Here is a 27474-nt window from a genome sequence, read left to right as displayed (position 1 = left end):
ACTTAGTTACAAAATGTACTGACAGAAACTAATAAGTAAAAAAAAAAAAAAAAAAAAATGTCAGTGTTTCTGAGCAAAAAATAAAAAAACAAGTGGGTATTAATTACCACCAAAAGAAAGTTCTATTTGTGTGAAAAAAATGATATAAAAGGCATATGGGTACAGTGTTGCATGACTGCGCAATTGTCATTCAAAGTTTTTCAGCGTTGAAGGCTGAAATGTTGGACTGGACAGGAAGGGGAGTGCCCAGTAGGCAAGTGGTTAAGGGGCGTGGCAGGGGTTGTGTATGTGTATGTGTGTGTATATATATATATATATATATATATATATATATATATATAATATGTATTATATAATTTTTTTTTTATGGGATATATTTTATAGCAGTAAAATAATATTTTTCCAAATATTATATACTGTACTCTTCCCAAAATAAGTGTTGCATTATATATATATATATATATAATTAGTGGATATAAAAAGTCTACACACACAGGTTTCTGTGATGTAGTAAAAAAAAAATTAGACAAAGATAAATAATTTCAGAACTTTTTCCACCTTTAATGTGACCTATAAACCGTACAGCTCAGTTGAACAACAAACTGAAATCTTTTAGGGGGGGGGGGTAAAAAAAAAAAAATATGGTTGCATAAGTGTGCACACCCTTAAACTAATACTTTGTTGAAGCATCTTTGATGTTATTCCAGCACTCAGTATTTTTGGCGTTGGGATACGACACAAAACGAAAGGCACTGCAGCATGCCCACCCAGCATTCCCGCCACAGACTGACAGGAAAGATAAACGCTCGCTGAAAAGGCGCTATACTCTTTTAAAAACAATTCTTTGAGGGATATTGTGTGAGATTGTTGTGTGTCTTTCAGAGCCGAGCGGTAGTGGAGTGTGGGCTGACCGCGGCCGGTTCTCCCCTCAGTGGCATGTGAGGTTGGAGATGTCTGAAAAGATCCTCAAACAGGAGCTGAGGCCTAGTGAAGGTGACCATGACAACGAGGGGGACCCGGACGATCCTGTAAGTGTTCTTGTTAATGTGTATTATCAATAGGGAGACGTTGGTTGTACCCGTGTGTGAGGCCTTAGCCTGTAGCGGTGTGTGTGTGAGGCCTTAGCCTGTAGCGGTGTGTGTGTGAGGCCTTAGCCTGTAGCGGTGTGTGTGTGAGGCCTTAGCCTGTAGCGGTGTGTGTGAGGCCTTAGCCTGTAGCGGTGTGTGTGAGGCCTTAGCCTGTAGCGGTGTGTGTGAGGCCTTAGCCTGTAGCGGTGTGTGTGAGGCCTTAGCCTGTAGCGGTGTGTGTGAGGCCTTAGCCTGTAGCGGTGTGTGTGAGGCCTTAGCCTGTAGCGGTGTGTGTGAGGCCTTAGCCTGTAGCGGTGTGTGTGAGGCCTTAGCCTGTAGCGGTGTGTGTGAGGCCTTAGCCTGTAGCGGTGTGTGTGAGGCCTTAGTCTGTAGCGGTGTGTGTGTGTGAGGCCTTAGCCTGTAGCGGTGTGTGTGTGTGAGGCCTTAGCCTGTAGCGGTGTGTGTGAGGCCTTAGCCTGTAGCGGTGTGTGTGAGGCCTTAGCCTGTAGCAGTGTGTGTGTGAGGCCTTAGCCTGTAGCGGTGTGTGTGTGAGGCCTTAGCCTGTAGCGGTGTGTGTGTGAGGCCTTTTGCCTGTAGCGGTGTGTGTGTGTGAGGCCTTTTGCCTGTAGCGGTGTGTGTGTGTGAGGCCTTTTGCCTGTAGCGGTGTGTGTGTGAGGCCTTTTGCCTGTAGCGGTGTGTGTGAGGCCTTTTGCCTGTAGCGGTGTGTGTGTGTAAGGCCTTTTGCCTGTAGCGGTGTGTGTGTGTGAGGCCTTTTGCCTGTAGCGGTGTGTGTGAGGCCTTTTGCCTGTAGCGGTGTGTGTGTGTGTGAGGCCTTTTGCCTGTAGCGGTGTGTGTGTGTGTGAGGCCTTTTGCCTGTAGCGGTGTGTGTGTGAGGCCTTTTGCCTGTAGCGGTGTGTGTGAGGCCTTTTGCCTGTAGCGGTGTGTGTGTGAGGCCTTTTGCCTGTAGCGGTGTGTGTGTGTGAGGCCTTTTGCCTGTAGCGGTGTGTGTGTGTGAGGCCTTTTGCCTGTAGCGGTGTGTGTGAGGCCTTTTGCCTGTAGCGGTGTGTGTGAGGCCTTTTGCCTGTAGCGGTGTGTGTGAGGCCTTTTGCCTGTAGCGGTGTGTGTGAGGCCTTTTGCCTGTAGCGGTGTGTGTGAGGCCTTTTGCCTGTAGCGGTGTGTGTGAGGCCTTTTGCCTGTAGCGGTGTGTGTGTGTGTGAGGCCTTTTGCCTGTAGCGGTGTGTGTGTGTGTGTGTGAGGCCTTTTGCCTGTAGCGGTGTGTGTGTGTGTGTGAGGCCTTCAGCCTGTAGCGGTGTGTGTGTGTGTGAGGCCTTTTGCCTGTAGCGGTGTGTGTGTGTGAGGCCTTCAGCCTGTAGCGGTGTGTGTGTGAGGCCTTTTGCCTGTAGCGGTGTGTGTGTGTGTGTGTGAGGCCTTGTCTACACTGAACAAAATTATAAATGCAACATTTTTGTTTTTGCCCCCATTTTTCATGAGCTGACCTCAGATCTAAGACTTTCTCTATGTACACAAAAGACCTTTTTCTCTCAAATATTGTACATAAATCTGTCTAAATCTGTGTAAGGCCCCTTTCACACGGGCTTTCCGATCCGGTCCCTGTCAGTTTTTTCAGGTGAACCTGATCGGATGCTCCATGCACCCCTATGGAGCAGCGGGTGTCAGTGGTGACATGTCCGCTGCTATCCGATCTGATCCTGTCTTGTAATGAAAACTGATGCGGCTGAGAAGCCACTCAGCTGTCATTACAAGGAGCATTCGGCTCTGATTGGGTCTCCATGCAAAATCCCGGAAGTGATATCATGACATCACTTCCAGGTACTCGGCGCCAGATTCCAAAAAAATGACAGCATTCAAAACAGCCAAACTTGGCGTTTTTGAATGCTTTTAAGTGCAGAGGAGGGGTTTGGGGTCTTTTAGCCCCCCAGATCTCTCCACAAGAGTACCTGTCAAGAGAAAAAAACTTTTTTTCAATGTACGAAAATATCGGCCTATACCAATGTGCATTGGCCAAAATATCGGTATCGGCACTGAAAAACCGATATCCCCCCCCCCCCCCTTTTCCACGCAGGAACAGAGCTGAGGCCATCAATCAGCTGGAGGTCCCTCCCCTGTCTTCTCCCTTCTTCCAAAACATGTCAGAAGTGACTCATGCAGATAGCAGAGGAAGGAGGCAGCAGACAGAAATGACACTTAGTGCTCTGGACTGAGACAAGTACACACTATAGAGGGATATGCTTTATTCAGATTTCATGTCTAAGGTTTAAACCCACTTTTTTGGGAGTAAGCCTTCCCTTGTCAGAACAGTAGGTCCATAATGTAACGGACTGAAGAGATGACCTATTGAGGTTACATTGGGCCTCATTCATCGTCTGTGTTTCCTGTACTTTCTCCTTCATTATCATCCCTCTTCCAGGCTATTTGAAGTTGCAGGAATCCAGAGGATCAGATTGACCATTTTTGTGTGTTCCAGGAGCTGACAGCTATCAGGATGCGTGTGCGGGAGATGGAAGAGGAGACGGAGCGTTTAAAGGATCTGGTGACAGACGAGACTCCTACAAACAGTCTCATGACCGGTAAACATTCCTGACCTCCTATAGTCCTCCTAATATCGCATTCCTGTGTTATGGTGACAATGTTGGCATGTAACGTTGTGTGACATCATACTGCTCCGGCTGTGCTGCCTGCAGGACAAAAGAAAACTGAAATTTTATATTGAATGCTTTACATCAGTGGTCCCCAACTCCGGTCCTCGGGCCCACGAACAGGCCAGATTTTAAGTATTACCTTGGGGAGATGCAGACTAGAATACTGCAATCACTGAGCAGCAAATGACATCACCTGTGATGTAATTTAGTTATCTTGCAAACCTGGCCTGTTAGTGGGCCCCGAGGACCGGAGTTGAGGACCAATGCTTTACATGACGTAAAGTGTGCACAGCAACATTGTAGGGCAGGGGTGTCAAACTCAATTTCATCAAGGGCCATATCGGCAATATGGTTGCTCTCAAAGGGCCAGTTGAATTTGGGAAGCACGAAGTATAGATTGTAGAGCTCAGGAGTGCGTTATGTACAAAGTGCAGAATTCAGTAGTGCACTATGTACAGAGTGCAGGGTTCAGGAAAGCACTACATACAACGTGCAGAGTTAAGGAGAGCACTACATACAGAGAACAGTTCCAGGGGTGCCTTATGGACAAAGTGCAGAGTTAAGGGGTGCACTATGTACAGAGTGCAGGGTTTAGGGGTATGCTACATACAGAATGCAGCGTTCCGGGGTGCGCTATGTTCAGAGTGCATGGTTCAGGGTTGTGCTGTGTACAAAGTGCAGGGTTTAGGGGTGCGCTATGCACAGTGTAAAAACTCCAACCCCCTCCAAAGCTTCCAGGCATCTCTCTCTCCTACCTGGACCAGCTTTAGTACCTCTCTGTGTAGGCGGCTCATGCCTCACCTTGCAGGGAGAATGTTCCTTCCCACAGATTCTTGAGATCTGTTCCTTCTGTTTGCTCGTGCAGGGATGTGTTAGTTTCAGGACTCGCAGAGAGCAAAGCTATCCCTTGTAAAAACAGAAGGCTTTTGTTTTTACACACGTTCTGGATGCGAGGGCCACATGACAAGGCCTAGTGGGCCGGATTCGGCCCGCGGGCCTTGTGGTTGACATGTGTGTTGTAGGGGAATGTGCCGGCCTCAGGCTTTAAAGAAACGTTAATATTGGTACAATAAAAACATGCAATAGAAAAAAATTCTACACAGGCCGTGAACTTGTAGTTATATACAGTCATGACCAAAAATCTTGCGCCCCCCCCGGCATTACTGTCAGATAACCACTTCCATAACGGGTCCGTTTCTACAATTAAAAATCACAATTTATTTGCTAGAAAATTACTCAGAACCCCCAAACATTATTTATATATATATATATATATATATATATATATATATATATATATATATATATATATATATATATATATATATAGCATTGACATCGCATTCTGATTTAGTTTTAGTTAGTCTTTTGACTAAAGTGTCGTTTTAGTCGTATTTTAGTTTTAGTCGTGTATTTTAGTCTATTAAAATCTCCAGTACATTTTTAGTCTACTAAAATCGAATAGGTTTAGTTACATTTTAATGTATTATTTTATGCTGCCAAACATTTATATACTCCTAGGATAAAAATCTTAACAACCTGTTTATTATGTATGATATTAAGGTTTGAACATGCACTACAGACACAGACTTACCCGTTGTGATATAAATTCAATTTAGTTTTAGTCATGGTCTTTTGACTAAAATGTAATTTTAGTTTGTCATATTTTAGTCCTCTGAATTGTTTTTAGGCATATTTTAGCTGACTAAAATTAGTATTAATTTGGTAGGCGAAAATATTTTAGTCGACAAAATGAACACTGTTTAGGCGGGGCTACTATTACATGTATGCCGCCATGGAGGCCCCAGGAAAAAGTTTTTTGCCTTTTTAGTTTTACTTTACCTTTCAAGCATCCTATGTGCTTTATTGGCATTTTTACAGAAAAAGACTGTGGGTGGTAATTCTCTGTTTTCCAGAAAGTAGAGAACAGTCTCTTCCTTACACCCGCCGCCGAGCTGGAGGAGGAACTTTGCGGCAAGTCCCTAGGGCGCACAATGCTGGACACAGCTGGCCGATCCCACTTCGCCTGCCATTCTTGGAGAGAAATTTGCCCTTCTATGGGCAGCCTAAAGGTATTCATAGATGTTATAATGTACCATTTATTATCTTTTGTTGCTTTGTACTGGTCTATTCATCACACCTTGCCCTGGTTTTAGTGGCACACCTCATCTAAAGTCCCAACCCTTCTTATGTCTCAAATAGGGATGGAGACACATGTTTTTTCCCCCCATGTGCCTCATCTAAAGACCCAAATCTCCCCTCCTATCCGTTATAATGATCAATGTCATCCTATTCGGAAAGTGATTAAAGGGCTCATTTTACACAGACCTCCCTACCTGCACACCCGTACGGAGGGTCACAGTCACACATGGGATACAAAGGTGTTCTGTGCTGGCAGTCCCATTCATGTCTACTGGGACACAGCTGCTGCTCCCAATTTGACAGTTGTATGGGTGCAAGGCAGTGGTCATCTTGGAGGTGTTTGGGGTCGTTATCATGTTGGAATACTGCCCTGTGGCCCAGTCTCTGAAGGGAGGGGATCATGCTCTGCTTCAGTATGTCACAGTACATGTTGGCATTCATGGTTCCCTCAATGAACTGTAACTCCCCAGTGCCGGCAGCACTCGTGCAGCCCCAGACCATGACACTCCCACCACCATGCTTTACTGTAGGAAGACACACTTGTCTTTGTACTCCTCACCTGGTTGTCACCACACACGCCTGACATCATCTGAACTAAATAAGTTTATCTCATCAGAGCACAGGAGATGGTTCCAGTAATCCATTTCCTTAGTCTGCTTGTCTTCAGCAAACTGTTTGCGGACTTTCCTGTGCATCATCTTTAGAAGAGGCTTCCTTCTGGGATGACAGCCATGCAGACCAATTTGATGCAGTGTGCGGTGTATGGTCTGAGCACTGACAGGCTGAGCCCCCCCCCTTCAAGATATAATAAAATATTTACAAAACATTGAGGGGTGTACTCACTTTTGTGAGATACTGTGTGTGTGTGTGTGTGTGTGTGTGTGTGTATGTATATATATATATATATATATATATATATATATATATATATATATATATATATATATATGTATATGTGTGTGTGTGTGTGTGTGTGTGTGTGTGTATATATATATATATATATATATATATATATATATATATAAATTAGTGTAAATCTGCTATAAGACAGTTGGCAACTGGTTTAAACTGACATGTTGAGATTTTATAAATAGTTATGTACAATTATTAAACAAATAAAAGCACTTTCATGATTCCTATGTCTAGTGCATGCTGGGCTGTCTAATTGGAAAGCCCAACATTGGCTCTGCACTAGTTTGTGGGCGTTGGCTTCCCTTCCATCCCATTGTAATCCAAGTGATAAAGTAACTTCAGACCAGGCATCTTGTTGAAACTCCTAGAACGTTTAGTTGAGAATATTTTGCAATTACAAGTTTAAAACGGCCTTTTACAATTTTCCTCCATTTTCGGTACCCACTGAGGGGGGAGTCCCACGCGCAAGAGTAGAGTTGCGTGCGGCAACAGTCCTTCTTCCAGTTCCCCATCCAAGGACCCATCACAGTTGAATCCCCTTGTATTTATAACCTAACACTGAAGCCTATGGGTGATGTCACCACTCCCAGGCATTCCCAGCCAATGTCAATTCAGCTCCCCTGTGTTAGTTAGCAGTGGCTGCAGGGGAGAGGAAGGAGCGCTGACAACAGCCAGGACACTGAAGCGGATGGGTGATGTAACCACACTCAGGCATTCCCAGCCATTGTCAATTCTGCCCCCCTGTGTCCACCAGCAGTGGCTGCAGGGGAGAGGAAGGAGCGCTGACAGCGGCTGGGACACTGAAGACGATGAGTGATGTCACCACTCCCAGCCGTTGTCAATTCAGCTCCCCTGTGTCCACCAGCAGTGGCTGCAGGGGAGAGGGAGTGCCAACAATGGCTGGGACATTTAAGCTGATGGGTGATGTCACCACTCCCAGCCGCTGTCAATTGCTCTCTGCTCTCCCCTGCAGCCACCCCTGGCTGACACACGGGATCGTGTGACCAGAGCGGAGCGGGCTGGAAATCGGTAAGTATACAGAGATTTTTTATTTTTACACCAGTTAGTCCGATAAGGCGTCGTGGAGGGGGGAAGGGGACATTTTAAGGTTAGTTAGGTATATTCCGGAATTCTACTTGATACAGATGGCTCCTATTCACTTTTCATATGGTATGGGAGTACCAGGCATTCAGGGCGTGGCCTATCCTTTAGTGCACTAAGCACTTTATTGAATGTACTTTAATTTATTTATTTTTTAAATTTAGGAGGTAATGCTGTAAATTTTTGTATAAAGTCCTATATCCTGGGCTGCAATCAGTAAACCAGTTATCTGAAGTTCCAGAGTACCAGACTCTCTTGGTCGCCACCTGCTGGAGGCAAAAAGTAAATCTGAAATATTTGTATGCAATATATCACATAAACATCAACAAAAACCCCACCAAGCCACTCATTCCTGATAAAGGATTAGCCTTGGTGTCTTCTCTGATCTGAATGATTCCATTTCCAAAGATGAGTTACATAGAAGATGTGAGCATGTAAAACAAAGTTACCTGGGGCCAGGCTATGAGTATTTAAGCATTTACAAATTTACCAAGCAGTAAACGAGCGTAGGCCTCTCTCACCTCTGTGGCTGCAGGCACTGTAGAGCAATTCAACTTTACATTTCACAGAAGCACTGAATTTGGCACCCTCTGCTCTGAGTTACATGAGAGCTTGGAAGACTGCTGAGTCACTGCTGGGAGGGGAAGTAGGGGGAGCTGATGAGTCACTGCTGGGAGGGTGGAGCAGAGCTGCTTGGAGAACAAGTTGAAGGAGTTCAGTGCTTCTCTGCTGTGATTATTGAAGATGAGTTATGCCATCAGTAACATAGGTAAGTGAGGACTTGTTTTAAAACTCCTTTCAATGCATGCTGGTATTGGCTTAAAGTGTAGGTCAGGGGGCCTACATTTTTTTTATTTATTTTTTTTGCTTTGAATAAAGTGGGGAGAATTAGAATCCCTGTCAGGTTTTTACAACTTTTCCCAGGCTCTGTTAGAAGGGTTTCTCTACACTTTGCATTTTAACCAGACAAGAAGTGAGGGGAACCTTCCAACAGCAACACATAGATAAAAATGTAGAGAAGGGGAAGGCTAAAATGTAATTTCCTGTTTAGTTAAACCATTAATGGCAGGACAGGAAGTCAGGTCAAATCTCTCTAATGGCGCCCAAGATAGCGGTAAAAACCAAACAGCCGTTCAAATTTTTTCTCTTTCTCTCTCTCTCTCTGGAGGGTTTTGGGGTGGATGTGGGCCCCTACTTGGGATGGTCGGACCCCGGGTTCCCCTCCTTCCCGTCAGGCATCCCCCTTTTATCTGTCCTCCATCTAACCCTCCCCCTTCCATGAATGCTGGGGCTGTTTGGATGGTCTGGACCACCTGCTGGGGTGGGGGCTGGGCGCTATAGTGGCAATCGGGGCTTGGGGGATGCGCTGCCGGCGACCGGACGATCGGCTGTGCGGGGGGGGGTTGTACCTGGTGGGGGCTCCTGCCAGGGGCCCCCTGTCCTGCTTGGGTCTGTCCTTGAGGCTTAGGGATCCCTCCTGGTTCCCTGGAAGCTGCATGGTGCCGCCATTTTGTTGTAGCCTGTGTTTCTATGCACGGCGGCCATGTTTGTGTAGTCCTGAGGCCATTTTGCGGTAGTTTGCCATTAACAGTGGAGCCCTGTGGGTGGTGATTTGGGTGGTGGGAGCCCCTACTCATCCCCTGGTGCTGACTACTGGATTCTTTCACTTCCTGATCACTGCACATGGAGTGCAGATTATCCTGGTGGCTGCAGGTGCCTGTATCTGCTGGGTGGTGAGTCTGATGGGGTTCTCTCCCTCTCTGCTGAGGAGCGCTTGGTGCTTTGTGCCTGGCGACCGGGTGGTGCTGCCAGTACGATGGGGGGGTTGTCCCTTGCAGTGTTTTACACACTTTTTTGGGTTCCCTGGTGACTCATGGAGTCTTTGGAGCACCTCTCCCCACCCGATCCCCCTCTCTGAGGCTGCCGACCCCTCCGGGTCCCAATCATCCATCAATGCACCAACAGCAGTACTGGCGGGCTCGCAAAAAGCGTTACACTTTTGGTCTCGCCTTTGCTCCTCGGGTCTTCACAAAAGTGTTAGCACCAGTGCTAGCTTTGTTACGCCAACGGGGGATCACGGTACTGGGCTACTTGGACGACCTCCTTCTGCGAGCGGAGTCTCCTACTGCTCTGGTGGAAATCCTGGAGATCACCACACAAACTCTACAGGAGTTTGGCTGGATTCTGAATTTTCAGAAGTCTGCTCTGGTTCCGTCCACAAAATTGGTCTCACTCTGGACTCGGCCTTAGCCAGAGTGCTCCTTCCTCTCTACAAACTCCAGAAATTGTAGACTGCAATTTGTCTCCTGCTGGCCAGCAGATGGTCATCCCTCCAGTCTTGCGTGCCGGTGCTGGGCCTGATGGTGTCTACCTTTTGAGGCGGTTCCGTTTGCACAATTTCATACAAGTTCCCTACAAATGGAGATTCTGGCCAAATACTCCGCAGTCTCTGGGCAATCCGATCCGGCTGAGTTGGGAAACGAAGGAGTCCCTGATATGGTGGCTTCTTTCTCAGGTGCTTTGTCTGGGCATATCCTTCCTCCCCTTGTATTGGACAGTGGCACGGCCGGTGCTTCCACTAGGCAAACTAGGCAGCCGCCTAGGGTGCATTGCCACCTAGGGGCGCAGCCAGGTGTTGGCACTCTCTCTCCATCATGAATTCTCCATCATGAATGATTATTGTGAGCTGAGGCGAGGGCCGAGGTGGGGGGGTGGGGGCAAGGGACAGTGGAAGATGCCAAGTGTCTTGGGCATTGGTGGAACTACCAGGCCCTGGCTTTCCACCACTGTTGGAGGGGCCCCAAAAGGCAAGAAGGGAGCCCCCCAGAGTGCTGCCTGCATGATGATCCTCTATAGGTGGAGCTGAGTGGCCTAAACCCTTGGGCAGGAAGTGACTCTCTGCACTGAGCTGGTGGGCAGCCGTTTATTTCCCTGGGTCGGTATTAAGCAGGGAGCTGAGAAAGGCTGATCCTGAGCCGGAGCTCGGCACTGGAGGGTGGAACCTTTACTGGGGCAGAAGCGACGAGGCACCGGAATGATCTGAGGAGGTTGGTGATGGACGTGCGGAGCTCTGACTGCTGCTTTTCCCTCCACCAGGAGCCACCGCGTTTAACAGGGGTTTGGGTCCCTGGGTGTGCCATGGGGGATCAGGGTCCCCAGGTGTGACACGGAGCAACATCAGGGTCCCCAGGTGTGACACGGAGCAACATCAGGGTCCCCAGGTGTGACACAGGAGCAACATCAGGGTCCCCAGGTGTGACACAGGAGCAACATCAGGGTCCCCAGGTGTGACACAGGAGCAACATCAGGGTCCCCAGGTGTGACACAGGAGCAACATCAGGGTCCCCAGGTGTGACACAGGAGCAACATCAGGGTCCCCAGGTGTGACACAGGAGCAACATCAGGGTCCCCAGGTGTGACACAGGAGCAACATCAGGGTCCCCAGGTGTGACACAGGAGCAACATCAGGGTCCCCAGGTGTGACACGGAGGAACATCAGGGTCCCCAAATGTGACATGGAGGAACATCAGGATCTGACATAGAAGTACATCGGGGTCAGTGGGTATGACAGCATGACATGGAGTGATATTGGGGTCCCAGAGTGTGACATGGAAAAACATCAAAGTCCCTGGGTGTGACACGGAGGGACATTAGGGTCCCCGGGTGTGAAATGGAGGAATATGGGGGGTCACTGGGTATGACAGCATAACATGGAGGAACCATCAGATCAAGGTTACATAGAGGAGTTTTTAACACCTTCCCTTTTTTTGGGGGGGAGGGGGCGCAAGTAGCTGGCAGGGCCGGATTAAGAGCATCATGGGCTTGGTGCTGAGGATTTTGAAGGGCCTTAAGGGCCGTGCCTTGGCATGCACCCAGAGGAGGAAGGGTGCAGCCATTCATGCCTAATTCAACATGGGATGCTGTCTCTGAAGCCCATAAACACATCCATGCATCGGCAACTGTCCCTCCTTGTCCGGCCTTCGTGCTGTGTGGGGAGGTTCTGAGGGAGCTGCCTGGGGAAGCGAGCATAGAAGCCAGACTTCTGTTTTTACAAGTGACAGAAGAGCGGTAACAGTGAATATGGCCAACCCGGGGCCTATATTAAGGTAGGGAGCTGCAGCTCCAATAGCCCCTATGTTAATCTGGCCCTGGTAGCTGGTCTTGCCTAGGGCATAAAATAGTCTAGCACCGGCCCTGGACAGTGGTCACCACGGATGCCAGCCTGTCCAGGTGGGGAGGCGTCCTCTGCAAACTTTTTGCTCAGGGGATCTGGACACTGGATCAGTCCAGACTACTGATCAATGTCTTGGAACTCCGAGCGATCATACTTGTCTGAGCCATTGTTGCCGACGTTCCTTGGAAGCTTCCTCTCGGGAGGATCTGCTTCCCAAGGACCAATCTTCCATCCTGCTTTTAGTCGCTGGCTTTGACGGCTTGGCTGTTGAACGCCAGGTGCTGAAAGATAGAGGTTTATCTGAGTCTGTAATTCCCACACTGTTAAAATCTAGGAAATCTACTTTGAAGGTCTTCGATTGTAGGTGGAAGACGTACATTGCGTGGTGTGAGTCTCCTTGAGGTTCATCCTTGCTCCTTCTCGGTGGTTCAGATCTTGACCTTCCTACAACGGGGGGTTGAACTGAAATTGGCCTTAAGTACCATCAAGGGCCAGGTGTCGGCTTTGGCGGTCTTCTTCCAATGACCCTTGGCCACACACTCCCTGGTGCGTACCTTTTTTATTTAGGGTGTCCGTCATTTGGTTCCTCCAGTGTGGTCTCCGTTGCCGTCTTGGGATCTCTATTTGGTGCTTTCGGTCCTCCAGAAGCCTCCCTTTTGCGAATCTTCGGGAGATTCCCCTGCTTATGCTGTTCCAGAAGGTGGCTTTTTTTGGTGGCTATTACCTCTGCACACAGGGTGTCAGAACTGGCTGCATTATCCTGTCATTCACCTTGCCTGGTAATTCAGAGATAAGGTGGTTCTTCGCCCTGTCTGTCGTTCCTCCCATAGGTTGTCTCTGATTTTCATTTGAATGAAGACCTCATGTTGCCTTCCCTGTGTCCCAGGCCTAAACCTCAAAATTGCCTTGCATGCCTTGGATGTGGTCAGAGCAATTTGGGTGTACCTGGCAGCTGCGGAGTCTTTCAGGAAGTCAGACTCTCTATTTGTGCTCACGGATGGGCCTCGGAAAGGGTTGTCCGCTTCTTCTGCGACCATTTCCAGATGGATCAGACAGACGGTGATTAAGGTCTATTCCATCATGGGTCAGGTTCCTTCTCTCCCTGTTAAGGCGCACTCGGGCGCTTGGTGCCTCCTGGGCTTTCCGTCAACAGGCGTCGGTGAAGCAGGTTTGCAAGGTGGCCACCCGGTCATCGATGCACACTTTCAAGTTTTATAAAGTGGATGTGTTGGCATCTGCGGATGCTTCTTTTGGCCGCAATGTTTTGCAGGCTGCTGTTTAGAGGACCTGATCCTCTTTGAGGGTGTATTGTGTGTGTGTGTGTGTGTGTGTTTTTTTTTAGGTGGGCTCCAGTTGTTTTGGTTAAGCTGCTGTTGCCTGGTTGGCTACGGTTTAGCCTCGGAGTTTTTTTTTCTGTTCCCACCCCTCATGTTTAACACTGCTTTGGAACGTCCCAATAGTCTTGAAGATCAGGAGCTGTGTCCATCAATGAACGAAAGAGAAAATGGGATTTTTGACTTACCGTAAAATCCATTTCTCTGATGTTCATTGACGGACACAGCACCCACCCAACGCTGTATCTTGGCCTAGGCCAACAAGGCTCAGGCCTAGGGCAGCATATTGCAGGGGGGCAGCACAGAAAGAGTCCCCTCCGGCTTACACTACACTTTTAGTGAAGCACCAGTCTAATGGAGCGGACTGGGCCAGGAGAGAAATCAGTCTAGCACCCCCAAATGTGGATGGCCGGCGTTCGGGTAACTGTGGGGGGAGGCGTGGCTTCTAGTTTTGATTGCCTTTGGCAGAGGAGCTTCTATATATATTATTAGTGGCTTATCATAGATATCAGCTACTGGTAATCAATCTAGGAGGTAGGTGTTAATGTTTATACAGTACCAGACCAGATTATATAGCATGGAGTACCCAGGGTAAAAGGAAAGCTACACTATTTGGATGAAACTTGCATGGAACTTACCTTGCTGCCAAATGGCGTTTAATCTAGGGATGGTGCAGACACAAGGGATACTGACATGGTCACCTGTACCTGGCAGGTAGGTAGTAGGACTCTCCTGCAATCCTTGGCTTATGTCAGTTGTACATATTAAGAGATCTTAATTTTATTTCTGTTAATTGCTGATAAGTAAAATAGATGGATTTATTTGTTCCTGTCCCCAATCCTTCCTTTGCTCAATGCCTGGACCACCGACCCTTATCACTGTTATATGTTTTCTGCTGCACCACTAGCATGGTTATATCCTATTAGTCCTCTTCATAATTTTAGAAGAATTTGTGAACTAGGATTATGGGTAACACTTTGTTTATTTTGGATAGAGTAAGGGAGGGTTATGGGTCCTGTCAGTTTATTCTTTACCATCCCTGTCCCATTGTGGAAATTTCCCTTTATTTCCTGCCCCATAGCCAAACAGGAAGTGAGAGGAAATCTCTGCAATTTAAGGTAATCTATTGACCCCCCCCCCCCCCACATCCCTCAAAACTAGTGTCCCCACTGGAAAATGTTAGGGTGGGTCGTAAACAGGAAGGGGTGTGGCCTTGACAGGATGGGTCATATTTTTAAATTAGGAGGTGCAAGAGTTTAGTCAGGCCTAGGGCAGCACAAAACCTAAATACACTATTGTACCCACCCCTCTGAGGAGTTGTAATTCTTCTGACACTGCTTGTAACCAAACTTAAGTACCTAATAGAAGGCAGAGGCAGTATACCCCCTGGGACTGCCCATAGGCGTAGCCCGATTCTTTTTCTGCCTAGTGTCCTACTCCTGTAGGGGGGCAGTATAACCCAATGGTTATGAAGATCAGGAGCTTTGTTTGTCAATGAACATTAGAGAATTGGTTTTATGGTGTCAATGAACATTAGAGAATTGGTTTTATGGTAAGTCAAATATCCTTTTTTTTTTTTTTTTTTTTTTATTTCTTTTTTTCTGCACCTAGTGTGCATGGACCCAAAGTGCTCCCCAGCAGCTTTGGCTCTAGCTGAAATCCTCGCCTCTTCTGGTGCTGTCCCTTCAGACTCTTCGGCTCTGTGATCCATTGCCAGTTGTTTTTTTAAGTTGGATGACACCCAGCAGTCGATTTTACTAAAACTAGAGCGTGCAAAATCTGATCTGGTGCATCTGGGGATATAAACCAATCCTCTTCCAGGGTTTTTTTTTTTTAAAAAAAAAGCGTAATTGAAGAAGCTGATTGTATACCATGCACAGCTGCAGGGTAGAACTGGGCCAGGGAGCAGGGGGGAAATTGCCCCCCCCCCCCCCCGGGCCACTCTGATGCCCCATAAAAAGGCTGCATCAGACATGCCTAAAGGATTCCTGGTGAAGAGCAGTAAAAAGTCCCCACCACTGACCTACAGGGTCTGAGTGCAGGCTAAAAACAAGGACAGTGCGCAATGGGGGTCAAGGGGAGGCTGAAAAGAGAGAGAGTGGGAGGGGGGAGAAGTCGCTGCACCATGGGCCCCTGGTTTGTACTTGCCCCCTGGGCTGAAAATTGACAGTCAGCCCCTGCACAGCTGCACCAGATTTTGCACTCTCCAGTTTTAGTAAATCCATTCCTCTGTGTCATTTAACCCAAGTTGTCAAGGACTCAACCCCTGGGATGGGGGTGCCCTGGACTAACTTGAAAATGCTTTAGAGTGGTGCTATGTAATGACGTAAGGCTACTGCTTGCAAATGGAATGGGGTGGATTAGAGAACAAGAGTTGGTCTTTAAGTTTCAAGGTTAGGTTTTTAGGGAGAGGCAAATTTTAGGGGCAAGGGCTTCATTTAGGTTTGACAATCCTGTACACCACAACACTTTCACCATGTACCTTATAAAAACCATTGCAATTTGTGTTCATTTCTCAGGTCTTCCTCACCCTGTGACCGCAGAAGAGAAGCAGGAGGCCGATAAACGTTCTGTATATGTTGGCAATGTAAGTGTTTAAAACCTGGAGAATTTCCAGTATCCCAAATCTGCACAATTGGGGTTATTTCTTCTCGGCCTTTCGGGTTAAGGCCAAGTGTAGTATCTGTTCCTATCAGTGTCCATTTGGGGTGCTCTGCCATCATTTGGGCCTTTTTGGTGGGAATTACTGGCTGTATGGTATCCCTGCTGATATGATGGGGACTGTAAAGACCAGTATCAGCTGGAACAGAAATCGGGGGGCACCCACAGAATGTTGAGCATGAACTGCCAGGAAGACTGGAGTGGCCCAGTGCCTCCTGATTTAAACAAGTCTACCTTTTCTGGCTACGGACTGGGAAGGCAGAGAATCTGCGGTGCTGTGCCCCCTAGAAGTTGGTCTCCCCAGGGGTGCTCTTAGTATCACTTGGGTGTGGGAAATTCACTGTGAGAATTAAGCCCTTTTGGCTAAGTCCAGGGCAATGTTTGTCACCAGGCCTCAGGATGTAGCCGCTGTACCTGCACAGGCACTTATTTGTTTTATTTTTTATTTTTTCACTGTTTGTCTCTTTGCACTTTTGTGTTTCTTCTCGCTAGGATGGAGGGCGTGGGGCCCTCAAGCTTACCCTGAAGCCTAGAGGGAGGATGTGTGTCCATCCGGTTCCTTGAACCGGGGGGGGTCTCTCTTCGAGAGAGCCCTTTACTTAGTACTTGTTGGTCGGCTTTGGCTGACCATGAGGAGAAGGGTCCACCAGGCCTTTTGGCTAGGTGGGCCAATTTGAGCCTTGCCCCTTTCAGGAGCCTTGCAGTTCTATTGTGGTTTTTATGCACCACTGCGGATTAAAGAAAAGAAAAAAACTGCACAATGGCATTAAATCTTGCTTTTTCCCCGTTTATTTAAACGTATACAATAATTCTGGATAGATCACTTGTATTTCTCATTTGCTATAGGTGGATTATGGAGGTACAGCCCAGGATCTAGAATCTCACTTCAGCAAATGCGGTTCCATCAACCGGATAACCATTTTGTGTGACAGATACTCTGGCCACCCTAAAGGGTAAGAGTGGGTTTTCTTGTGGCACTTTTTAAAAGGGGTTTTTTTTGTTTTTTGTTTTTTTTTAATACAAAATTCTTTGTATTGTTCGCCCGTATTTATGTTGTTACAGCTGGACACCAAGTGGGTACTCAGTCAGTAAATGCAGGTGCATTCAATGTATGTTTAAATGCAAATAGTGTAAGTATCTCTATTTCACTTTGAATACATTTTTTTTGTAATCTCCTGTGCAGGGGCACCTAAAAGAAAGGAGCAGCACAGGGAGGCAATTGGGTGTGCTACTCGCAAATGTGACAGGAGGAGAGAGGAAACCTCATCAGCCTGCTGCTGCTTCAGTGTCCAATCACAGACTGAGGATGGGGAGGGGGTGTAGGTAACAAACCTGTGTTGCTTAGCTGCTGTAGGGAACAGTCCGTTCACAAGCCTGGCTCTGCTGTTTGGTAGGGTTGTGTACATCTCATCCTAAATAGACAAAAGTATACATCCGTGTAAGGGCCCTTTCACACATGCAGACCATTTGTCTGTTTTTCATCCAAAAAAACGGACATCAATGCATCTCAATAGAAAAACGGAAGTAAATGGTTGATCATTCATCAACATCTGTCAACCTTATTTTTAGGAACGGATCAAAGCCCTAATTTTCTTCTGTTTAAAAAAAAAAATGGCTCAAACGAAAAACTAATGTAAACGGACAAATGGTCAGTTTTTGCATTTATAAAAAAGGTTCTGGGACTCCAGTGGCTTGTTTGGCTGTACTTCCCCTGTGGATCACAGGAGTGCAGTTCAATTTCCTGGAGTCTGCTCTCTGCTGACGTCAGAGTCAGTCTAGGAGTTGGGACCTGCCCACATGCCTGGACCGTCACCCGGCTCAGCCTCTCAGTGAATCGCTGGGGGCCTGAACCGGCCGCTCCCAACCCCTCAACAGTGAAGCGATCCAGTGAGCGAGGAGGGGGCGGAGCAGAGAGCTGCTGACTGAGGGTCAATCAGCTCTTTGCTCACGGAGCTGTGAGAACCAAACCATCGCCGGTGTTTGATCGCTCAGTTCTCAGGGTAGAGACGCCGGGGGACAGATGCTGCAGCCACCTAGGTATGAATCAAAAATGCTCATACATCCCCCCTTTAAGGAATCTAGCTGGCAGATATAATAAACTGATGTGAAAACAGATTTTAAAAAATGGATGACAAGCTGTGTAAACTTCATACATTTTTTCTTTGGGGGGAAAAAAGTGACTGAACTGATCAAACGAACGGTCTGCAGGTGTGAAAGGGGCCTAAATTAGGTTCTTTCTTAAAAATATGCCTCCTATGTAAAGATTAAATCCAGGCATGAATATTTTATACATCGTTACCATATTGCAGCTTGGACCAATAAATTTATGTATATACCATGCAAAAAGAAAAAACCCTAACCAGACGGGACTTTACTGGTACCAGAAAGGAACGATTCCACAATGTAGATGTATAAAAAGTTATACTTTTATTACAAACATTTTATAAAAGCACAATAGATAAAATCAGAGTTTATAGTATTCTGTGCCATTGGTCATATAACTATGCCAGCCAAAAAAAGCACACCTCTTATATCGCAAGAGGTCGACTGCTGCGCCATTCTGAGAATTATTTGCATTCCCTGAATTAATGCAAAGCGTCTTCTAATCAGACGAGGTGGAGAGTGTGACATCACCATATCGCCCCCCCAACTTGTCTAATAGGGGCAACGCTGTGCATTCATGTAGAAAACGCAAAGCATTCTCTCAATGGCGCCCCTGACGATCTCCGATCTGTGTTCAAAATGCAGCAGAGCAGCAGCTTGCCACGGGACCCGGAAGTAAAGATCCCGTAATAAAAAAAAAAAAATATATAGATAGATAGATAGATAGATAGAGAGAGAGAATCTATCCTTTGAGCACCTTGAATAGAATATCTGCACTCTAGCACTTTTTTGGATTTTAATCACTTTTAAAAGGACTTATTTATTCTATTTCTGATGTTATTTATACCAACTTGTTCACTATATTTTATATAAATTTTTATTGTTTATTTTCTATATGCTAGCGCGGTTTTAAATTTGACTATATACACAATCTCTTCTGATTGTTCTGAAATAGAAGATGCTGGTGACTGATTGCTAGACTTGTGCAATTTGTTTCTCTACGAATGGAAATTTGATTATTATTTCTCCTCATTATTCAGAGATTCAAATGTATCTGAATTTCCGAATCACAATAGTAACTAATTTCAAGGAACCTGAAATTATAATGAAACTAATTAATTATCCAGATTAAAAAGTTGAAACCTATTGCAATAAATACATTAAGGTATAAAAGTGAAATAAGGTAAAGATTCCTATTTAGGCTGCTTTATAGAATATAATAAAATGGAACAGAATACTAAATAAAATAATAAAAATGAAAATAGAATAAAAAATAAAGGAATATACTAGAATTAAAAATGGAAAATAATAAAATAGATAATGGCTGTCTTCTGAATTTTGAAATTTGGATTTTGGGTAGTATAGAATCAAATAGCAAGAATATGGTCGTATTCCAAAATTGGAATTTTGGATAGAATAAAAAAATAAAGCAGAAGAATAGAGAATAAAAAGAATATAGCCATTTTATGAAATTCTAATTAGATATTTTCTATTCAAATTCCAATACTTTTAAATCCATTTGAAAATTTTGAATCCAGTTGATAACAAATTAACAAAACAAGTTTCATTACGAGTGCAACAAAACAAAATTTAGTAACTTAACGAACCCCATTAATCAACCCTATTGTAATTTTATTCATTTTTGTTGGTAATTAATCCGGTGTTTTTTTAATCTCCTATCCAGGTATGCATATATTGAATTTGCAGAAGAACACTCAGTGGAGGCTGCCACAAAACTGGATGAAAGTGTGTTCCGTGGACGAACGATCAAGGTGACTGTATTGAACTTCTGCAACAATTTATCATACAGCAATACCAATTATGCAGCTAAATTTTTATCGCATGATCGATGAATGGAGACCGCATGATCAGTCCTCAATCACAGCATTTAAAAAAAGTGAACTATGTCCTGCATTTCTGACTTTAGGGACAAGAACATATTGTGCAGTTTCCATCAAATGTTAAATACATGTAGATGTAATGCTGTGCAAGGGTATTGCTAGGATGGACCCTGAACTAACTAGAGAATTGGTTCTGCACAATAGTCTTTTGTTATACCATCAGTAATTTCTTCTGAGTTCTTTCTCCGCTATGACATGGTGGTGATCACCTAATCCTTTCCCTGCTATGACATGATTGTGAACACCTAATCATTTCTCTGCTATGACATGGTGGTGACCACCTAATCGTTTCCCTGCTATGACATGGTGGTGACCACCTAATCGTTTCCCTGCTATGACATGGTGGTGACCACCTAATCGGTTCCCTGCTATGACATGGTGGTGACCACCTAATCGTTTCCCTGCTATGACATGGTGGTGACCACCTAATCATTTCTCTGCTATGACATAGTGGTGATCACCTAATCATTTCTCTGCTATGACATGGTGGTGATCACCTAATCATTTCTCTGCTATGACATGATTGTGATCACCTAATCATTTCTCTGCTATGACATGATTGTGATCACCTAATCATTTCTCTGCTATGACATGATTGTGATCACCTAATCATTTCTCTGCTATGACATGATTGTGATCACCTAATCATTTCTCTGCTACGACATGGTGGTGACCACCTAATCATTTCTCTGCTATGACATGGTGGTGACCACCTAATCATTTCTCTGCTATGACATGATAGTGATCACCTAATCCTTTCCCTGCTATGACATGGTGGTGCCCACCTAATAATTTCTCGGCTATGACATAGTGGTGATCACCAAATCGTTTCTCTGCGATGACGTGGTGGTGATTACCTAAACGGTTCTCTGCTATGATGTGGTGGTGATTACCTAAACGTTTCTCTATGACGTGGTCATAGCGGAGCCCCACAATACAGTAAAACTGCACATTTTAGAGTGGCCTTTTATTGTGGCCAGCCTAAGCACACCTGTGCAATAATCATGCTGTCCGATCAGCATCTTGATATGCCACACCTGTGAGGTGGATTGATTATCTCGGCATAGAAGTGCTCACTAACACAGTTTTAGACAGATTTGTGAAGAATATTTGAGAGAAATCGGCCTTTTGTGTACATAGAAAGTCTGAGATCTTTGAGTTCAGCTCATGAAAAATGGGGGGCAAAAACAAAAAAAAAAAAGCGTTGCATTTATAATTTTGCTCAGTGTAGATCCCCTGTAGCCACCAACAATAGTCCCCCCCCCCCCCCCCCCACAACAAAATACCCCTAGTAACAATAGATCCACGGCAGCAACAATGGATTTCCCAGAAACAATAGACCCCCTTCCTCAACATTGGATCCCTTCCGGCAACAATAGACGCCCCCCCCCACCCCCCCCCCACCAGTAACAATGGATCCCCTGGCAGACAGAAAAAAATAGAAAAATAGATCCACACGCCCCACCACCCCATGCCATTACATACATTCAGTGCTGGAGGTGCTGGAATTCCTCTGTGTTCCTGTTGGGGAAAAAAAGACCTGATTGTAAGTGTAAGTGAAATGCATAACAAAGTTTCGTTCTCTTAGGATGATGCAATTCAGAATCTGTAAAGCTCCTCAGGGAGCCCATATGACTGAAGGCATGTCACGCCTGGACCCATAATTTGAGGGTCAAATGGATTATTTTATATGTCCATTAGTGAAGAGTGGTGTTCATTGGGGGTGCTTTTTTTTTTTTTTTTTTTTTTTTTTTTTTATACCAACCTAACAAAAAGTCCTAAATCTGATAACGTTGTGGTAATTTGGTAATTCCTCACCTCCATATAGACAATCTAATAGACATGGAATATGAAAGTCCACACTGTGTTTGGAAACATTCCAGAAGTTGGACATCCCTCTGTCACTGAATGCTGGGTATCGGTGCCCATCTTGCCCATCAGATTACTATAAAGCAACCAGTCCTTTTTATACTACTTTTGCTGCTTGGTTTCAAATTTAATCCATACGTTACAATATTCCATTGCATCTGGTATGCAGCCCAGGGCTATAGAGAAACGGGGATGGAGGTGATCAGCCTATCATGAAGTTTTAGATTTGTATATATGCATTAAGTTAATCTGTTTGCCCATTTCCTCAGGTTCTTCCCAAGAGGACAAATGTTCCAGGAATCAGCACTACAGACAGGGGTAACTTTCGAGCAAGGTCCAGGGGACCCAGAGGAAACTTTCCCAGGGGACAGAGATCCAGAGGACCGATGTCCAGAGGGCAATATTCCAGAGGACAGATGCCCAGAGGGCAGGCATACAGGTCAGTATTGGTATTCCATTGAAAGATTCAATGTAATATACACCACACTCTGCCAGCTGCAGAAGTGATTGAGTTGCTAATTAGTCACTTGGATCACGTTTGCCTTCTACAGAATTTCCGGTTGCAAACAATGGTACCGGGATGATGCCTGTAGATGCACCCACCATCCGGGTAGAACCACTGAAATCCAAGGACCTATGGGTACTTCCTTGGGTGGGAAGTGGTTAAAAATACAGGGCATTCGTTCATCGTGCAACATGGTCCTCAAACTGTCTCTCACTGGAAGGGGACTGTAGATTTCTTCTAGGCCTGGGTGATCGTCCTTTTTAGCTGCTCTAAACAAGTAGAATGCCAATTTTTGGTGATGAGCGAATAAGCCCGGGCTAGGGCAATGCAGCAAAGCAAATTTAGCCCCCTTTCAGATATTTGAATGGAACAGGGAATACAGCAGACCAAACACTCAGGACCAAAAGCCCACCAGTTGTGGGCAGGTCTACCAGGGATGCAAAACATCCCCACGATGGCAACACCCCCTGAAAAGTCAGGTTGGCATGGGCAACACAGGCCCGAGCCTAGTACCACTGCAACAACACTTTATACACCGCCTCTAAGGTGGCAGTGTTGAATTAACATTTCGCAACTAAAGACCAAGCCCTGCTCCGATCTGCCGGATCGATCACAGTACCCAGGGCTGCTGATAGAAATCGCGGGGCCCCGTACAGACTATTTGACAGGGCCCCCAAGAAAATATTAAAACTATATTTAGATAAAAATCTTTATTAGGAGACACAAATACAACATCCTTTACAGAATTCCTGCTAAATCTAAAGGATGAAACTGAGTTGATAAATCTGTGTGTGTGGGGGGAGGTGTTGGAGCTCATGCACATGGGTGCTGTGGTCTGTACAGTGTGAAACGGTGGTTAATTTATGTGGATTCAGCCCCCTGGATCTGTACAAACACAGCGGCAGGTCCTAATCTGACAGGTGTGGGGTGCAGGTGTACATCCCGAACACACAGTGTGCATTTGGGGACTGCACACCTGTCCATTTGGGCCCTGCTCATACAGGCAATGCATTCCCATAGAATGACAGGTGGCTCCAGCCCAACCCCCTCCTTCACACAACCAGAGTACCTGTGTGAATGAGCCCCTAATTATATTTTTCTAACCTAAAAAAAAACAGATCTCTCCAGCGGTGTGCTGTCACTACTGAGAGGGATTCCATCTTCATCTGGTCTTCTCTCTGGGTTCTTGGGCTCCATTCGTTTAGCCAAACTGTGATGATGTAACTCACACACACACACGCATGCGCGCGGGTGTCATGGTCACAGCACAGCTCTCTCAATGGATTGTATGTCATCAATTGAGAATGCAGTGCACATGTGCTGGTTCTATCATCAGCTGCTACATTTAGCAGATATTCACTGTTCCTATATGTAACCCCTATTATAGGCTTACCTGTAGACCCTATTATAGGCTTACCTGTAGATGCAAGATAAAAAATTTAATTTATTCCTGCCAGATCAGTTGGTAAATGGGTAAATAAAAGGAGTTGATACATGGATGCAGAGGGAACTGACAGCGAAGGGGAGAAGAAGAAAAGTTGCATAGGTCAGGAAGCAGTCTGGGGGAGAGGAGGGGGAAGTCCAGCTACATAAAGCACACTAGGGGAGAGGAGGGAGAAGTCAAGCTACATAAAGCACACTAAACTGCACTGGGACAAGAGAACAGGCAGCTATGGAACCGGTGTAACAGCAAATTCTTCACCCGATGGGAATGCAGCTGATCAGCTGTGACTGTGTCAGGAGGACAGAGCAAAGGGGGATAGAGAGATGAAAAAATATACAGGCTGGGACAAGGAGTATAGGGAGAGAAACAAAGTTTTTACAAAGATAACAAACTCGCCTAGCAGAGCTAACATTCGAGCCAGGGCTGGGAGGGGGGCCCACACAGGGAGGGGTATTGGTGAGGGACAACTGTCTTTCTCAGCAGATAAAAGCTGAGAGGGAGAGTGACCAGCTTTAAGCTGCTTGGGGAAGATATCTCTCCCCCCCCCCCCCCCCTCGTCCCCGTCAGCAGCCCTGACCGTACCCAAATCTTATTCCCACTGAGCCACATAGGAAAGTGAAGTGAAAGGTGATCGGCCATTGAAGGACCTGTAGAGAGCGGAGATGAGACCTGGGGAGTGGCTTTCTGGAACGGATAGATAGGAAAAGGCACACCGGAGATGAGGCTGAAGAAAGAGAAATGACTCTCAAAAGCGGACCACGTCCGTAAAGGTCAGGTGGTCAAAAAAAGCCGAACATGAGTGAGACCAGAGGAGGTCCACCAAGGGAACACCTAAGGATGGTCAAGCCCAGGGTGAAACAAGGGGGTTATTAGAAATGGGTATCAAGGGTAGAAAGGGAGACCTGAGGGAATTCAAGGCTCAGGCTTTCATTCAATCATTGGCCTTCCAGTTGTTAGCAGCACTCTCTCCCCCTTTTACTATCATATGATTTCCGGACAATTGCATTATCCCACTATTTCTAACACCAGTGGCCTCCGGGTTCCTGGTGTCATATAGGAGAACACAGCAAAAAAGGACCAGTATATTTATTTAATAACGCACATTAAAACCATCACCGGTGTTCCTCAATGGACTAGTTGACCCATCCACAGGTGCTGTGCCTGCTTCAAGTCCCATCACCAACCAGATACACCATAAATATCAGGCCACACATTGCAGATCTATGCAACTTCAGTAACTATAAAGAAAACCGGTCAACAAAGCACTCCACAGGCTGTCTTTCACGTTTCGCCATCTTGTATGGCTTAGTGTCTCTGTGAATGAGACCCACTAGGAGGTGAAAACTATCGGAGGAAGACGGCCTGTGGTGTGCTTTGTCCACTTCTCTTCATTCACAGGCATTTTATTGGTTTTTCAGGGGTTTTCATACAAAGTAGAGCACGTATTGTACATCATGTAAGATATCAGGTGTGCACCGTAAAAATTCCAAGAAATATTAACCGTAATGTAAGTTTAACAGAACATTATTCTTCAGATCCATCAGCCAGCATCTGGTTATATAAAGTGTTTCTTAAGGTGGGTAGGAATAGGGGAAGGGGGGTATTACAGTATACATGTGTGGAGGCAGTTAGTGTAGCACGCCGATGACTGTCTCTGGATATAACTGATAGTGTCACCAATGTTTTATGTAGCACCCCAACTGGTTTTAAGGAGGCTGTAAAAAAACACACACGGGTGCAAGCTTCTCGTGCATTCTACAGTTTACTGAAGATTTCCCGATCTGTGGAGGACTGCACCTGACATTATGCACCGAAGTGTCCTTGGGAGCATCTTGTATTGAGCGCTGGAGTGTTTTTGTGGATCTTATGGTTTTGAGGAGGGTCAGGAGGATGGGGAAGAGACAGTATGGGTGGGGGTTATGCTGGCTTGGGTAGCAGAAATAGTGGGATTTTAGGTGCGGTAGGAGAAAAACCTCAACACGAGAGTAAAGCATGGTCAAGGTTCAGATTTTGGTTTTACCCGGCATCATTAAATGGCAGATCACCTCCAGGACCAAGTCACTGTCTCATCTGGAACGCTGCGGTCCCAGAAATTAGGAGCTGCTTCTTTACCCCAGCCTCAGCTGCTGTCCTCCTCACATCAGAGATGGCTGTGGGGGGGGGTTGATGTGATAGGGGAGAGATGACACCCCTGTGGGGAGGGGGGGGATGTGAAACGGGGCCAGAGGACATTGCTGCTGGAGGGGGGGGGGGGGTGATGTGAAGAGTGCTCTGGGTAATGATGTGAAGGGGGGCCAGCAGCGCACACCGCTTCGGGCCCCCTCCCTGGGGGTGATATGAAGAATGGGTAGCAGAGGACACCGCTGTGGGGGGATGATGTGAAGGGGGGCCAGTAAAGGATACGGCTGTAGGGGGGGGATGTGAAGGAGGGCCAGCAGAGGATACCGCTGTAGGTGGGGGCTGATGTGCATATGCAGGAGGGCTGGAGAAGATCAGTGTGGGGGGGGGGGGTGATGTGAAGGGAGCCAGAGAACACTGCTGTAGGGAGGGTGATGTGAAGAAGGCCAGAGGACACCGCTGTGTGATGATCAGAAGGGGAGCCAACTGATCAGAGGACACCGCTTTGGGGGGGGGGGGGGTGATGTAAAGGGGAGCGAGCAGAGGACAACGCTGTGGGGGGTGATGTGAAAGGGGGCCAGCAGAGGACACCGCTGTAGGGGGGGTGATGTGAAGGGGGGCCAGCAGAGGACACCGCTGTAGGGGGGGTGATGTGAAGGGGGGCCAGCAGGGGACACCGCGGTGGGGGTGATGTGAAGGGGGGCCAGCAGAGGACACCGCTGAAGGGGGGGTGATGTGAAGGGGGGCCAGCAGAGGATACTGCTGTGGGGGGGGGTGATGTGAAGGGTGGCCAGGGGAGACCACTGTGGGGGGGGGGTGATGTGAAGCTGCCAGGGGACACTGCTTTTGGGGGAGGGGGGCTGATGCAAAGGGCACCGAAGGCTACTGCTGTGAAGGGGAAACTGACGTAAGATGGGGGACTGTGATGTAAAAGGGGGGGGGGGTTGTGATATGTATGTAACCCACCTCTTTGTTCGTTCTTAGAGGACGTGGAAGGTCGGGTTGGTGGAATAACCCACGCTGAACCTTGCGGAGACAAAAATCTAGCAATGGTGGCCGTCCAGCGCCAGGATCAGGCATGCAGAAGTTCGAGTCCTGCCGTTACATGAATGGAGATATTCCTCTATGAACCAGTAAACCTGGATTAGCCATCGTGTCATTTAGGCACAGACTTTTATGTTGAAGAATTTCTTGCACGTATAAACCTAAAGTTTGAAAATAATACTACAGGTTTGTTTAAAAAAAGAAAAGAAAAAAAAAAGTTTCTTATACAATTAAAAAAAATGTTTAAAGAATTTTTTTTATTTATTTTTTTAGGCTTATTATTATTATTATTATTATTATTATTATTATTCTGTTGAAATTTAGGGTCAGGTTAACATTACTGTCCTGATATAAGTGGAGGAGAAGTCGTTGCTGGCTCCTTCTAAGGAAGGAAATCTGGTTCTCCTTTACAGCATGTGTGTCTTAAATCTGTACTGTT

At 46.3% G+C, this 27474-nt stretch overlaps 1 protein-coding gene across 1 annotated transcript in view; it reads left to right on the top strand.

The window, feature by feature from the left end:
- Positions 1–27081, top strand: part of PABPN1L (PABPN1 like, cytoplasmic) — a 38348-nt gene extending 11267 nt beyond the window's left edge. The window contains exons 2-9 of the mRNA XM_082270909.1: positions 883–1028; positions 3553–3655; positions 5644–5799; positions 15910–15977; positions 16898–17004; positions 19839–19926; positions 22194–22363; positions 26976–27081. Of these exons, the coding sequence (XP_082127035.1) occupies positions 951–1028; positions 3553–3655; positions 5644–5799; positions 15910–15977; positions 16898–17004; positions 19839–19926; positions 22194–22363; positions 26976–27015 (810 nt within the window). The 5' untranslated portion in view covers positions 883–950 and the 3' untranslated portion in view covers positions 27016–27081. The remainder of the gene's footprint in view (positions 1–882; positions 1029–3552; positions 3656–5643; positions 5800–15909; positions 15978–16897; positions 17005–19838; positions 19927–22193; positions 22364–26975) is intronic.
- Positions 27082–27474: the final 393 nt, after the last annotated feature.

The sequence above is a fragment of the Pelophylax lessonae genome (genome assembly GCF_965119305.1).
Source record: "Pelophylax lessonae genome assembly, chromosome: 10".
NCBI lineage: Eukaryota > Metazoa > Chordata > Amphibia > Anura > Ranidae > Pelophylax > Pelophylax lessonae.
Note: the sequence above shows the minus strand (reverse complement) of the source record. Positions and strands in the feature narration are given on the sequence as shown.